General features: G+C 49.1%; 1 protein-coding gene across 2 annotated transcripts in view; it reads left to right on the forward strand.

The window, feature by feature from the left end:
* The window catches only part of LOC142560888 (proton-coupled folate transporter-like), a 137,630-nt gene that overhangs the window by 54,170 nt on the left and 67,941 nt on the right, over window positions 1-15,519 (forward strand). For both annotated transcript variants that reach the window (XM_075673299.1, XM_075673300.1), the window contains exons 4-5: window positions 341-975; window positions 14,412-14,651. In XM_075673299.1, the coding sequence (XP_075529414.1) occupies window positions 341-975; window positions 14,412-14,651 (875 nt within the window). The remainder of the gene's footprint in view (window positions 1-340; window positions 976-14,411; window positions 14,652-15,519) is intronic.

Below are 15,519 nucleotides of genomic sequence, written 5' to 3' on the forward strand. Positions count from 1 at the left end.
ATGTCAGCGTGCTGCATTATCTGCTACTCTGCTGCTTTGCATCTGCATGTCTGCACCAAGTTGGCACTGTCAGTAGGGAGGGTGCGAGAAAATTGTGAACCAACCCTACACTTCTGAATCTTTTGAAATCAATAGCGGGGTTCAGTGGGTGCTTTTGTTACACCACTGAAATTAATGACAGGGTGCAGCACTCTGGTTCAAGTGGTGCAGGCAAATCAAACAGACCCATAGTTTGGCCCCTAACTGCAGTGAAGGTGGTGCCAGCAAACCGTTAGTTGCTTTAGGTCATCCGAGTAGACATTGTCTGAAGCTTTTGAGCTCTTTCTGACCTTTCTTGCAGGTATGCTAACGTGCACAATTTGGCCCTGTTCCTCATTCAATTTGTGCCAGCCGGCCTTCTCTCCATCTTCGTCAGCCCCTGGAGTGACCGTTATGGCCACAAGATACCGCTGCTCATTGCCACGGCCGGTGGCATCCTGCAGGACCTAACCACACTCTTCACTGTGATATCCATCAGCACGCCGCTGTACGCCACTGTCCTCTGTGCGATCCCCAATGGTTTTAGCGGTGGCCTTGTGTCTGTGTGTGCTTCTGTCTACAGCAATGGCACGCGGACAGCCTCAGCTGAACTAAAAACAGTGCGTTTCGCTTGCATCATGACAGCGCTGACGCTGGGTTTTCAGCTGGGATTGTTTGTCGGCGGCCAGGTGTTTCGCGCAGCGGGAGGCAACTACGCGGCAATCTACATGACGTCTGCCATCTTGCTGGCGTTCATGTTTGTGTGGATTGGTTGGACAGTGCCGTTCAGTAGCCAGCTTCACCGGACGAGCAGACGGGAGCTTCTGCGAGACTTGATGCGACTAGACAACTTGCGCGAGGGCAGCCGCGCAGTGTTTCGGCCACGGCCGGGCTTCAACCGGGCCAAGCTGCTCCTGCTCATGATCTCCATCTGGTTCATTCTCTTCAACAGCGAGAGTGAGTGCCTTCAAAGCCTTCATTTGAGTAATCGATTTCATGAGACCCACCACACAACATTTAATATAATGTGCCAATGATAAAAATTGCTACAGTGGACTTCTGTTTACCGTATTTACTCGCATAATGATCGCACTCTCTTGTAAAAAAAATTGACACCAATTCAGGGGTGTGATCATTACGCGGGGTAAATTTTCCACGAAAAGGAACATTTTCTTTTTTCATCCCGCATTTGCTGCGGGATGACAAGCAGGCAGCTGCCGCTCTCAGTGCGGGACACCAAAACAAAAATGGCAGCCGGCAGAGCAAGCCAAACACACCGAACGCGATTATTTTTCTTCTCGTGAGTACATTAAGCGCATTGAAACAGTTTCGTCCCTATCAGTAATGAATAATATTGTTAAAATCGGCAAGTTTGCAACAACAACGTAGCTATATCCACTTTGAGGGGACAGAAACAGAGATGGGTGCGCTTAGCTGCCAGTGACATAGAAACACATGGTGGGCATGCTGTGGAAACTGCGGCATTTGTCTTCACTGCTATCCTAACACGGCACGTTTCTGCTAAAGGTGGGCAAATATCTTAGCTGTGTTACAAGCGTCGGTGGATGAATAGGGTACACTTCCAACGTATCAGTGTAAACGTGGCCACTATCGTTGCCGCTCACGATTTGTTGCGTGCCCACGAGTGCAGACAAGAAGAATCTAGAGGCACCCTTTATGTTGTTATTGTTGCCCAAAACCATTATGAAGCCTACAAATAATAAAGCCGAGGCAAGTTTGGTTGTAGCTTCTTTTTCATGGAAGTGCAAAAAGTGATGAAAGGAATGAAATGGGGCATCTGCTTAAGAATGTTGGGTGCATGCAGACCTCTTGGTATGTCTCCAGTTGTTCGCGTAGCATTCGACAGATGGTAAGCGTGATCATCATTAGTTAGACTTGGCACACAAGATATCACTGCGACAAGTTCAGGGTGTGATCATTACACGAGAAAGAAAGAAAACCGAATTTTGACGACAAAATTCAGGGGTGTGATCATTATGCGAGTAAATACGGTATTCTCGAGCCAGTTCAATTTTTCAGTCAATCTGATCCTGACCAAATTTCCTTGCCACCACATCTGTAGATCTGTACATACATCTGTACAGGCGAAAATTCATTATTTCAATCCTTGAATTGGTACTTGCCATGTAAATTGAACTTGACTTACAGAAACCCATGTGCTTGACCTATATCGTGATTTCATTCGTTATCTGAAAGTGAGAGCGTTTATCTTCCTAATGTTGGGGGGAGAGTAAATGCATGAAAGATGCTACAGTCAAATCTCAATAATTCTAACTCAAAGGAGCCCGAAAATATGTTCGAACTAAAAGAAGGACTTGTTTTAAAAGTATTTGTGCCCCATAGCACGATGCATGAACAGTGCAAGCCATGAAATATCACAACGCTCAAGCACACAGCGAGCGAGGACCATGCCAATGGTTGCTGCCTGATAACAGCAGAAAACAAAAACTTCGAAGAGCTGACTAAGCTGGCGCCAGGCTGGCAGTGCTGGCAGCACCGGCGTGGAGGCGCGCACGCACGGAGACCGTCGAAGATGAGGGAGTTATGAGGGAGCTGAGAGGGAGGGCCAGGGGAGCGTAGGTAGTTGCGAGCAAGGGCGAGAGGAAAGCGGATTGCCACCTATTGCCACTGAAGCAGCAGAGTTGCCAAGGCCAAAACTGGGCCACTGCTATTGCTTCCCTCTGCGTGCTCACATGTTTTTCAAGCGAAGCTTGTATTGGGTCACAAGTTTCAGTGCTGATGTAGTCATGCAAAAAAACCCAGTTGCTCCCAGAGCAGAGCAGCTGCGGGAAAGGACGGTTTCATGAGTTGAGAGCTGTGCTGGTGCCATAGCATGAGTCATTAACGGCATAGGCGCACACTTACACCATGCGTACAACCAATCAGAGCCATTTCGCTTCCGCCAGAGAGGGAAAGGACAGGAAAGGGTATCACATGCACTGTGCCAGCTTCGTTTTCGTTCAGTCTCGGAAAACACATGGGACAGCCACACATTGTGCTTTCCCCCAAGGAACGGGCAGCCTTTGACGAGCAGTGGTGAGAACTCGCCTGTGAAAGTGCTCGCCGTTGTGGGGTTCTCACCCATGCTCTTGGGATAATAGAACGACAACACAGTAGTGCAAACAATCACTACGGCATTTATTGCATCTTTCATAGACTAATGCCTGCTAGCTGAGTTGCTATCCACAAAACATGCCGATGGGCATGTTTGTGGATAGATCGCAGAAGTCCGACTCACCGCGACCGGATAATGAGCGAATATGTTCTCCCCATGCTGGACACCAACGCCTGGTCGTTTGCGCGTATGGTCACGTGAACAGTAGCACATTCGAATGATTGTGTTCGTCTATTCTGGGGTAAGCGTCGTGAGACAGTTTCGCAGAAGCATGGATCGGTGTACGCGCAGAACGATCGCGCTGTTTGCCGACCCCGAGCCAAAGAGGAAGAGCCTTCACCTTTTTGCGCCCAAGTAACCCTGCCGTTAGGTGGTGTTAGCAGAGCAACACTCGCGCCATCTCTTGTACTACCCTGCAAACATACAGACCATCTTAGTAAAGCCACGCAGTGAAGCTGGATTACAGGAGGCGGGAACTATGTGAGAAAACAACATATCAGGGAACATGTGAGAGTCGCGCATCCCCACATTCCCCCAACCTTAAATCACTACATCTTCCGGCGAACCATGTCACACGGTCTAACATCAACACATGATTCGCGAATAAGGTAGTACAAGCAACAGTGGCCACGCCGAGGAAATGTCCACACGCTGTCCATAATATGCGAGCCGACATTGGCCTTGGATACACCGCTAGCAACCGCTAGTCACAGCAGCAGCTCTGCAGACTCGATGGCACGATTCCAGGCCAGGACTCCGTAAACAGCGACGCAGTAGTCGGTACGAGCAAGCATCGCTCGCGCCGACGCGCCCTGCTGGCGAGAGCCGCAGTAGCTGGGCCTCTTCAATTTTCGGAGTTCTGGCAGCCCGCTGGGAGCCAGATGGCAGCCAGCTAGTTCCGGTCCTGATAGGAAGTCACCTGGGCTGGGATCCCAAGACAACCCGAACCTGCCTGATGTTTGTAAAATCGAACGCCGGACAGATGGCCAAATTTAAACATGCTACCAGCACGGCAGCGCCCGGCGAGGCTGGCGCGCGCTCGGCGTAGTCGGCCCATTTATGCGTTGCCAGCTTGAAAATATATAGTTGCATTCAGGGATACGATCACTCTCGCGCGACTCGGCGCAGGACGTGCACTGGGCCAACTTCACCTTTTGCAGCGCAACAGATGGCCTCCGATCGATGCGTCTGATGACAAGACGCGGAATCGTGCATGATTGTATACTCGAAAGTGATAGCCCGAGGATCCTTGCTCGCAGCGATCACGTTGCCCACTGGCGACATTGATGAGTTGGCGTTGTGTCATAACTTCACAAGACATGAAAAAGCAGGATATCGGGTACATCTCATACGCATAAAATTTCGTGCCGACCTGCTTGAGCTAGCTTCGATTTCAGAAAGTTTGTTGTGGCTGGTGGTGCTTCTCATTTTGACTCTAAGGAGCTGGGGACGCGGCTGGCGCATGAAAATGCATGCCGCCTGTGACCAGCGAAACGTTTTACACGAAAAACAACATTGGTCGCGATCATGAGAGCATTAAGCCAATGTGCATGTGTCTAATGTACGTGCGCCTATTACTCAATCAGTGCATTCTTAGATCAAGGCCTGCAGTTCGAACACATATCGGTTTCAAGCTGCCACCCAAGCATACAATGGAGAGAGGGAGCGATCATGGGCTAGCTGCAAAGCCTTCACTAACTGCAGAAAAAGGAGATATCTTCGCATACATATGCGAAATATATGAAAAGGAACGCCACCAGAGAAAGACGAACCCAAAATGTACCGCAATGTGTGAATGAGCATCTAGGACTTGCGTGGAACACGATGCAGATAACATTCACGCATGAGAGCGCGGCACGCTGATCACCGCTGCGAAGAAGCCTTCAGGGGACACGCACACATACACACACAAAAGCCTCAAACGGTTCACCACTGCTCGTATCACACCGCTTCGCAATGCGGAACGGAGCGTTAGCACATAGAAAGATAATGCTAGAAGTAAGGAAATCCGAAGATGACCGTAGACAGTTGGCTGAGCGGGGTAAATTTAAGTCGTGAAGCGCCCGCGTTGCAATCCGTGAAGTTCTTGCAAAGATGGCGGTGAGTGCCCATCGCCTATTCGTCGTCTGCTAGCCAGAGAACTTCCAGAGAGCAGCTAGACCAAAATCGTCCTGGCAGGTTCTAGCAGCCCGCGGGTAGCCAGAACCATCCAGCCCGAGCAAAACGAACGCCCGGTGGAAGTGCGTGGCGCAGTGGGTGAAGCAACCCGAGAAGAATGAAGACACTCTGGCTGGCTCTGGCAAACTGCGGGTAGCCAGTAGTGGGAAATCGAAGAAGCCCGCTGTTGGTGACTGCCGGCTCTTTTCTCTGTCACCGAGGGTTGCGAGCTGGATACAGGCGGCCACTGAAGTTGTTGCGCCGAACTGGCCACAGCATCACCATTGCCCGGGGTGGCTCGATCGTAGTCTGGGGCAGCAGCACAGACGATGTGCTGGTGACAGGAAACCAGGGGTGACTCCACTGACGCTTTTGGCAAACACTAATGTAGTGCAAGGGAGAGGAATTCTGCATGCACATCGCCCACGTGGTACGATGTTCAACTCGGCTAGCAAAAGATTGGGCGGCTACTCAGATGCTAAGTTCACATGAACGAAGCTTGCTTCCTTGAGTTGAACGAGTAATTTCAATTCTTGCAAAGCTAACTAGAATGAGGGAAGCAAAGTGCAACTCCTCAGCGCCACGATCCAGCAGGTTGTCCCCCTTGAGCCGCGAAGAGACGTCAGCTCTGTTAGGTGGTCCTACCCCGCTCTGTGCACACAGCATCTGAGTTGAAGGTGGCCACCGTCCCAGGCTTTGTCGGAGCACCCAGTGCCAGGCCGCAATACCAGTCATTCCGTAGCGGCACCTGTGGCCTGCTGCCACCCGCCTCCCAGAGCCACGACTTCATCAGAGTCAAAGAGATGGAAGAATCCCTCATACTACCCTGCAAGCATATCGACCGCCGCAGTAAAGCCACGCGGTGAAGCCAGATTACAGGAGACAGGAGCTATGCAAGAAAACAACATATCAGGGGACGCTTGAGAGTAGTGCATCCGCACATTGTCAGTGTGCCAATCCAACTGTTAAGGGCTAAATATTGTCCGACATAGCGTGAGTGCGTGCACATGTTACGTCACGTTGGCGAGAACAGCGCCTATAGTTTAACCGATGGTTAGACACACTGGCACAGCTAACATAAACGGACGCTGCCAGCACGCTCCAACGCAGCCGGCATCGAGCAACGCTTGCCTGCGTGCCGATAAACCCCAACTATACACGCACCTTTAGAGCTGCTCGAGCCCAGGCAGTCTGACAGCGACGAGGAAAAGATTCCGAGCTGAGGGAGCAGGCGGCCGAAGTACTGGCACCGTTACCTGTGGGTTACTTAACCGTGACGAAGGTCAGGTGCACACAGGACAAGCTTCGCTTTCCCCCATTTTCCGGTAGGGGAAGGGTTTTTCCTTCGTCTGCTGACTGATCAGCACTGTGTTTACCTTCTTCATCCTGCATTCTTAACACGAGTCATATCTTATCAAAAAGGTGAAGTCCTTGCCGCTAATCGTTATTATGTTGATGGGCTCCCTTCTGTGGTGTTGCCGCATTCAAAAGACAAGGAGAATGAGGTACTGGGTGTCGCCTTCGCGTCCTTGTACTCGGGGTTTGTCGTGTCGTACAAAATCGGATATGACACACTGTCTCCAACAACCTTTTTATTGGGACGTCTCAATTTAGACGCGTCATTTTAAAAAAACAAGCGTAAGCGAGACCAACCAAAACAAGCGCAAGCGAGATCTTACACGAGCAGACGGCAGCATGGAACAAGTGGACTGGCTGAGCCAGACGCGCATATGAACAGAGTGGTCGGGCACGTCCGCATGATACCAGTTTCCCGTGTGTACACCACTGTAGGCGCTACTCTTATTGGTATCCTGTCCTTGTAGCTCGCTTGCCGCCGCCGTGAGCAACCAACAATTGGCCCAGGACCGATCCCTCCCACTGCACGCATTTTGCCGCTAGTGTGGCCAGGGCACTATAGTGCGATGCAGAAATGGCAACCTTGCCATTTAAGAGAGAGTGAAATTTCCCCAACATGTTTTTTTTTCTTTCTTTTTCACATGCGACGTTGAGGTGTTTCCCCTAAGCTCTTCCTATATGGCAGGGTCAAAGCAATGCGGCGCAGAGGCGCCACCACGTAATTTAGCGCGCTGCTGAGAGCTTTGTTGGGGCATGGTATGTTTGAATTAGACGTTGCAAATGCTTGTGCTTTCGAATTACTGGGCGTTTTTGCCCATCAGAATGCATTTAACTTTGACGGGACCACAGCATCAGTTCGAATAAACCCGAAGTTTGAATTAAGCGTCTTCGAATTAGCGGGATTCGAGTGTAGATCTCCCACCGAAAATGCTGGCTGATTTCTGACCTACCTTTGGCACATCATCGAGCGAAAGCACATCACGATGAATGATTACCTATTTACTCACTTGTGATGCCCACCTTTTTCTCAGAAAAAAAGGGTCCGAAGATGGCTGCACATTACATTTGTATACAAAACCAAAGCTACATTTATGGCACTTGCAATAGCCTATCGTTAGATCCAGTGTCATCACCACTGCCATCACACAGCGACAACGGAACAAGTTTTTGTTAAGTTTGAAGTTCGGTGACGAGGAAATGTGCCGCTTTTCTAATGAAAGCTCATTCAAAAAAGAAATTATTTTATGTGAAAAGCTAAACTCCTCCCCCCCCCCCCCCCCCCCGCTTTCCCACGGAACAGAAAGTGTCAGGAGGTTGGCTCCGAAACGACATGGATGAAAGGAAAAGCTTGAAAGTGAAAGCAAGGTGAGGACTAGTGGCCGTCCTAATGGGGACAGTGCAAACGGGGGGGGGGGGGGGGGGGCAGCGTCATGTCACTGCACCTTGAACTTCAATTTATCCAGTTGCCCTGCAACTACTGTCATGTCTATATCAGCAGCATTTCTTTGCCTTCTCACGTCACCTTTCCCAAGTTCTAGTGCAAAGCTTCGTTCCTGTATATTCAAAACTAGAATAATATAGCATGCCCACAATGGCAAAAGCGCAAATGAGCAACTTGCAAAATAGTGCCCACCCTCTCCATACGTAACCTTGGCCGTACCACTCACTAGAAGATGTGGCTGGAAAACATCCGGCATCTCCACTGCTACCTTGGCTGCAACAAGTCTGGCCTGCTAACGAGAAGACACACGATAGTGCGCTGTCTTGTTTTTGTATGGCCCCGTCTTTAGCGCTGTTCATTTTTACAAGTCATGTACCAGTTAGGTCATCGACATATGTTATATAAATGCATCAATTGAATGAAATTTTAGTTGTTCTTTTAATGTCATTATTTTTAAAAATAGCATAAGGATGATAGCATAATTTGAAGCAATATGACTGCAAAACGTACATCCTCGTTAAAGCATCCTTGTCCGGGGAGTGCTGTAAGAGTTTGTCTTTACGTGGCGTACAACCACCATGTGTGTGTGTGTGTGTGTGTGTGTGTGTGTGTGTGTGTGTGTGTGTGTGTGTGTGTGTGTGTGTGTGTGTGTGTGTGTGTGTGTGTGTGTATATGTGTGTGTATATATATATATACACACACACAGTCTAAGCTCGGTATATCGAACAGCGCTGTAATCGCGGAATAGTTCGATATAGCCAGAGTTCAATATATAAGGTCATGTAAAAAATGTGTCAAAAGCTTCTGCAAATCAATTAGTAAACCAAGGGTGCGACCAGAGATCGTTGTTCGGAGTGCGTGTTCGGTTGCGCTGCACGCAGTTAGGCTCAGCGGCGGCGACCTTGTCCGCCGCGCAAAGTCGGCGTAGCCTAGGCCAATCGCACATGGCGCAACCGAACGCACGCTTTGAACAATATTCCTCGATTGTGCCCCAATCATGGTGCAGTAAATACTCACTTGAAGCTCACACAAAGTATTTATTTGGCTGAAAGTACTGCAGCAGTGTAGCCTGCTTCTTATTGGCAGCCGCGTGCTTAAACACGGAAACTTCAACATAGTCTAAACTATCCACAAGCGATAGGCCGGTGCCCTCTATCGTGCCACAGTACGCTTGGGAGGGCCAAAGCAGCTACAGCCCCAGTTGAAGTTGGGAGCGGGGCAACATCAGCGCTTGCGGGATCAACCTCAGCAGCGTCCTTGTTTGGCCGCTACTTCTGATGCGATCTCCATGTCCGTCAATCGAAGCATTTTCAAACACTGTCAATAACAAAGTGGCCTCTGCCAAGGCATCTATGAGTGAGCCCAGTGAGCGCGCTCTGTCACGCGTCTTTGTGGATGCAAACCGCCAGTCCTCGCGAGGCGTGGCAGGCGCAGAGCACTGCACCGAGAAGGAGTCAGTGCAGCAAATGCAATGCATCATTGACGTTGTCAAGCTAGCCCAGCTGCCGTGTGCGCATGCCGCTACATTCAAGTGGCGCCCTCGGCGCTATCGATGTGTGCAGTGCACAGCAGTCGGGAACGCCCATCGCAACACCGCTATCATCGAGGGTGTTGTGTGAAAGCTCACTGCCTGTCCACCGAGCACATGTGGTCTGGGGTGGCGGAGCTTGATATACAGTCGAACCCACATATAACGATATCAGTTTTCACAATATATCGGTTATAACAATGAGAAGCTGCTGCACTGTCGACTTTTCTATGTTTTCCATTGTGAAATAACCCGCCCAGTGCCGCATTATCATCTATAACGATGGAGTCTGGCTGCTGGGCGTCTGAGCTGAAAGGTAGCGAAAGACTACCTTGAAAATTCGAGCTGCTGCATGATGGGCCGCTGCTTCAACAGCCACCACGCGCCCATTTTCCAGCCGTCCCTGCGCGGCTCTCTCCCGTCGCCCTTCAAACCCTCGGAACAAGAATGGGCTGCGCCCATAGCTCTACGTCGCCCTGCCCTCCGAAACACAAATGCACCACGCCAACTATGCCGCTCGCAGATTGATCGCGTGATCGCTGGCTCCTTGGTTTGCACAGCTCTACGAACAGCTTAATCGCTTGCGTTCTTCTTTGTTGGTTGCATCAAAGTCATTCCTGGCCACACGGTTTCTCAGCTTCGCTTGACTCGCCGCTGCAATGGAAGATAGCTGATCCGCCCGCTAATCATCGGCAATGCACGACTTTGCCAGTGAAAAGAAAGCACACAGCTATAGATTTGCAAACCGAGTGCTTCTAACCGATGCGATGATTGTCGTGAATGTGTTTGCATCAGATAGCGACGGCAACGGCGACAGTGATGACACGTGTGGGGTTCTCACACCTGTGCTCTTGGGACAAAAGAACGACAACACAGTAGTGCAAAAAATCACAAGGGCCTTTATTGCACCTTTCATAGATCAGTGCCTGCTAGCCGATTTGCTATCCACAAAACATGCCTATGGGCACGCGACAAATCTAGAAGTCCGACTCACCGCGACCGGATAGCGAGCGAATATGTTCGCCCCATGCTCGATCCAAGCTGGTCGTTCGCGCGTACGGTCGCGCGAACGGTGACGCGTTCCAAGGCGGCCACGCGAGACGGTATCGTAGAAGCATGGATCGGCGCCCGCGCGGGACGTCCGCTGCGCTCGCCGGTCCGCCGGGAAAGAGCAAGCGCCTTGTCTCTCGGTGCCCGCTGTCGGCAGCGTTAGCAGCGCAACACTCGCGCCCTCTCTCGTACTGCGCCTCAACCACTCCGACCGCCGCGGGCGCCAGGCCACGCGGCGAAGCCGGATTACAGGAGACGCGCCGTGCGGGAAAAACATCAGGGGACGCGCGAGAGTCGCGCATCCCCACACACGGTAGGGCAGGCTGCCTCAACGTTGTCCGTACAGGAGGCCCTGCAGATAATCATTTTTTGCGGGGAGGTGTCGACGGCAGCACAGTCACGGTAGGGAGAGTGGTTTGATGGAGCCGCGCCGCCGGGTTTTCCCACCACCGCGAGGGAAAGCCAACTTCTGGGGCCACTTTTCTGTCGCTTGACATTCGATATGTCAGGAGTCGCCGCTATTTTTGTTTGATGCAAGTGTAACTTTTGCTATATATATTTATTGTAACTATACCGTGTTCAGAAATTGTTCGATGTCAGGAATAATTCGATGTAAACGGGTTTGATATAGTTGGGTTAAGGGGGTTCGACTGTATCCATTTTATGTCCGGCCCTGTTCAAAATACAAAATTAAAAATGCATGCAATTTCCAGGTGATATAAAGAGTGTTCGATATATCAAGGTTTGACTCTGTGTGTGTGTGTGTGTGTGTGTGTGTGTGTGTGTGTGTGTGTGTGTGTGTGTGTGTGTGTGTGTGTGTGTGTGTGTGTGTGTGTGTGTGTGTGTGTGTGTGTGCGCTACACATGCTACCTGAAGGCATCAATGCTGCTGGATTGGAGACCCTTGTTATGTAATAAACGAGAAGAAAGGGTATTTTTATTAGTCGTCATAAGAAGCCAACAAACACTGACATCAAGGACAACATAGGGGAGATTACTTGTACCTAGTGATTCAATTTAAGAAATGATAAATTAAGGGAAAATAGAAGTGGATGAAAAAACAACTGGCCAGAGGTGGAATACAAACCCATGTCTTCGCATTATGCATGCGATGTTCTTACCAATTGAGCTACTGTGGCACGCCGTTTTCTCATCCACATTTTAGATGGAACGCTCAGGCTTCTTATGATTAATAAAAATCGGGCCCCTCAGTTCTCTTTGCTCTCGTGTATATGTGTGTGTGTTTGTGTTTGTGTGTGTGTGCTTGCGTGCGTTCATGTGTGTGTGTGTATATAATAGAGAGAGAGTGTGAAGGAGGGGGAGGAGTGGTAGTTGTCGGCTGAGGACCTTCCCGCCTCCGAAAGAAATTTTAGGCCATGCCACTGAAGACCATAGAACCTCTGGTCTTGCCGTGTCCTTTGAGATGCTGCACTTTCAGGCAAGGAAGATTGCACACAAAAAAGGCATCTCTGTTGCAAGATTCAAAGCAAGCAGAGGGTGGGTGACACGCTTCATGAGACACCATCACCTGTCTCTGAGACGAAGGACGACTCTCTGCCAACGTTTGCTCAACGACTACAAAGAAAAAGCGGTTGCTTTTTACTGTTTCGGGATTGGACTGCATAAGGTCAATAACTGTAATGTCTCAGATTGAGGACACTGGTGAAACACCGCTGACATTTCACGTACCACCCAACGCCACTATGTGCAAAAAAGCTGCTTTGTCTGTCTCGGTAAGAACAATGGGCTATGAGGAATGGTGTTACACTGTAATGCTTGCGGTGACTGCTGATGGGCGAAAACATTCACCCTTCGTCATTTTCAAGCAAATGACATTGCCAAAGGTAAATATTCGAGGACAGAGCCACACTGAAAATCGATGGATGAATGAAGCAACTGGGTCGACACTGGGGAAGACGACCAGGCATTCTGCTGCTACTGCCATCGCTCTCGGTGCTTGACATCTTCAAAGAACGTCCCATTGACAGCATGAAAGTAAAGCAGAGGCACATAAAGACAAACTTGGCTGTTATTTTGCACAGCCTATCATCAGTTCTGCCGCCCTTGGATGTGTCGTTGAACAAGACCTTTAAAGACTATATATGCAAACTGTATGTGGAATACATAGTCGACAGAGAACATGGCCTCACTCCCATTGGAAGCATAAAGAGACTTCCTCTGGAGCCAGTATGCAACTGTATAGTGACAGCGTGGGGCATGGTCTTTGCCAACATTGTAATCCAAGGGCTGTCAAATGCACTTGATGGAACTGAGGAATTGCAGTAAGGTTGCAGTAATTGCACTAAGTAATAGACTAATGAAGTATTTGCATTAAGTAATTACTTCAGTAATTACAGTAAGTAGTATACCATTTTGGGATGACGGTAGTGAGAGCGGCAGCGACGATTACAGTTCAGAGTTTGATTCCTCCAACAGCGACTCTGACTAGACAGAGAGTGAGGCATAAAATAAAGACCTTTAATTTTGGGTGTGATACTTACTTTAATCTTTTAGGTATGTACTGTGTTTACCTTACTTACCTGTACTGTACTTACCTACATTATTATTATGACTAGCAAATACCTAAAATTTGTAAGCACATTTTATTGGCACTTGTCGTCACTTGCTGCCACTTTCGATCAGCCTATTTTTCAATTAGAATCAAGTAAACGCGATATTTTGAGTGCCATTACCTTAGTAGATGTTATTTTGACGTGTTAGCAAAACTATTGCACAATTCGCACACACCCTATTTTAAGCCCTAAAATAAGGAAGAAAAGCATGCAAATACGGTAAATGAGCTTTTCAAGTAAAATAAATATTTATTTCGTCTTTTACTATATGAACTGTTATTCCATCTTCTCCTGCCACTTTTCCTCAAGATGTATTACTTATCCTTCCTTTTAATGGCCTTAATTGCACAGGTTTCTTATTAGAGCAGAATGGTCAAGTTGTTTATTGCCTACACAAATTATCAATGTATGTAACATTGTTCTTGCATCCAAGAGGGAGACCTCCGCATTCCTACCTCTCAATTCACATGCCAGGCTTGTTTGCTTGCAACACACACATGTAAATTACTGATTAATATCTTCGTCTGTAAGCTCCTTGAATGCAGTCAGAATTCCTGACAGTGGACCATTGTTATACAGCAAATGTCCAATTTTATTGAAACAACATAGCATCCAAAAAATATTAGTCCATCTTAACTTATACAGTAAAACCTCGTTAAGTCAACCCTTGTTAATTAAGAAAGCCTTATAGTTTGGACTTATCCTCTGGTCCCTGCAGGCGTATGGATTATCTGATGGCATCAGATTCAATTAAGACATGTTTGTCCACACACCAATTAATTTGGACAACCCTCAGATCGCAGCCAGTGCCGCAAATGTGTGATGCCAAATAGCAGAAGCGGTACTAGCAAACATACGAAATGAAGCAGCGCAGTCCTCATCACAATAGTCATCAGCAGAAATTGTGCGGGAACAACAGGACTGACCACTTTGTGCCTGTTCGGGCCTTCACAGTCTTTATTCTTCACAGAGTTTATTTATTACTGTCCCTTTAAGAAACTTGCGTGTGCGGTGGTGCCACATTTCCCGCTACTTGGTATTGTAGGAAACTGCACAATCTGTGCAAACTGGTGGGCGTGTAGCCTTGAGGGCCTGCCATGCCACAGGGCATGTTTTCCCCTTCCCATTTGTCGTCTCCTTGCCTCATGTGCAGCGGCACGCAACATCAATTACTTCTACACGGAGACGCGCTTCGACTGGAGCCCCGTCAAGTTCTCCAACGTGACTGCCTTCTTCGGCCTGGTGCAGCTGTTGGCCACGGCCGTGTGCGTGGTCGTGCTCAGCCGCCTGCTGCAGGTCCGGGACCTGGTGCTTGCTTGCCTGGGAGTGGTGGCCTTCGCCCTGCAGAATGCCGTCAAAGGTGTCTCCACGCAAGAGTGGATGTACTATCTCAGTGAGTGGCCTTTGTTTCTTTTGAGGTGTACAGGATAACTTCTTGGGCTAGTTTGGATGACGCTTGGTGAAGCCAGTGTAGTGTAAATAAAGCAGACCGGACACCATGTGGGCTACACTTACACCACATTTATTATGCTCCCCTGGACCACAAGAAAGCATACAATAATTCACGCGTGTATAGAGGTTCACCATGTCAAAGAAAAAGAATTCAACAACCATGTCTTCCTTCCGATTAGACACACAGCTAATACAATTCCTGCTGCTTTTCTTAATATTGTAGCGTCGCGCGTCTGCACTCTGCTGCGTCGTGATGTGTATGCGCGCGAGTTGACGAGCTTCCTCGGCGTGTTGAGTAAGTTGCTCGGCGTCGGAAGTAAGTGATGCGTCGGTGTCGTGCGGGAGCATTGCGTCTAGCGTGGTCTGGACCTCGCGCCCGTAGACAAGACGGAACGGTGTGAAGCGTGTTGTTTCCTGAATGGCGGTGTTGTACGCGAAGGTAACGTACGGAAGGACTTGATCCCATGTTTTATGGTGGACGTCTACATACATAGACAGCATGTCAGCAATGGTTTTGTTTAGCCGTTCCGTCAGTCCGTTGGTCTGCGGATGATAGGCAGTGGCCTTGCGATGCTGCGTGCAGCTCAGCTCGAATATGTCCTCTATCAGTTGGGCCGTAAAGGCAGTTCCTCAGTCGGTGATGACATGTGATGGGGCACCATGTCTTAGGACTATCTGATCGATAAAGAACTGGGCAACTTCGTAGGCGGTGGCACGTTGTACAGCTTTCGTCTCGGCGTAGCGTGTTAGATAGTCTGTAGCGACTATAATCCACTTGTTTCCGCTGGCTGACAAGGGAAAGGGTCCCA

Source organism: Dermacentor variabilis, chromosome 10 (assembly GCF_050947875.1).
Source record: "Dermacentor variabilis isolate Ectoservices chromosome 10, ASM5094787v1, whole genome shotgun sequence".
In the NCBI taxonomy this organism is placed as follows: domain Eukaryota; kingdom Metazoa; phylum Arthropoda; class Arachnida; order Ixodida; family Ixodidae; genus Dermacentor; species Dermacentor variabilis.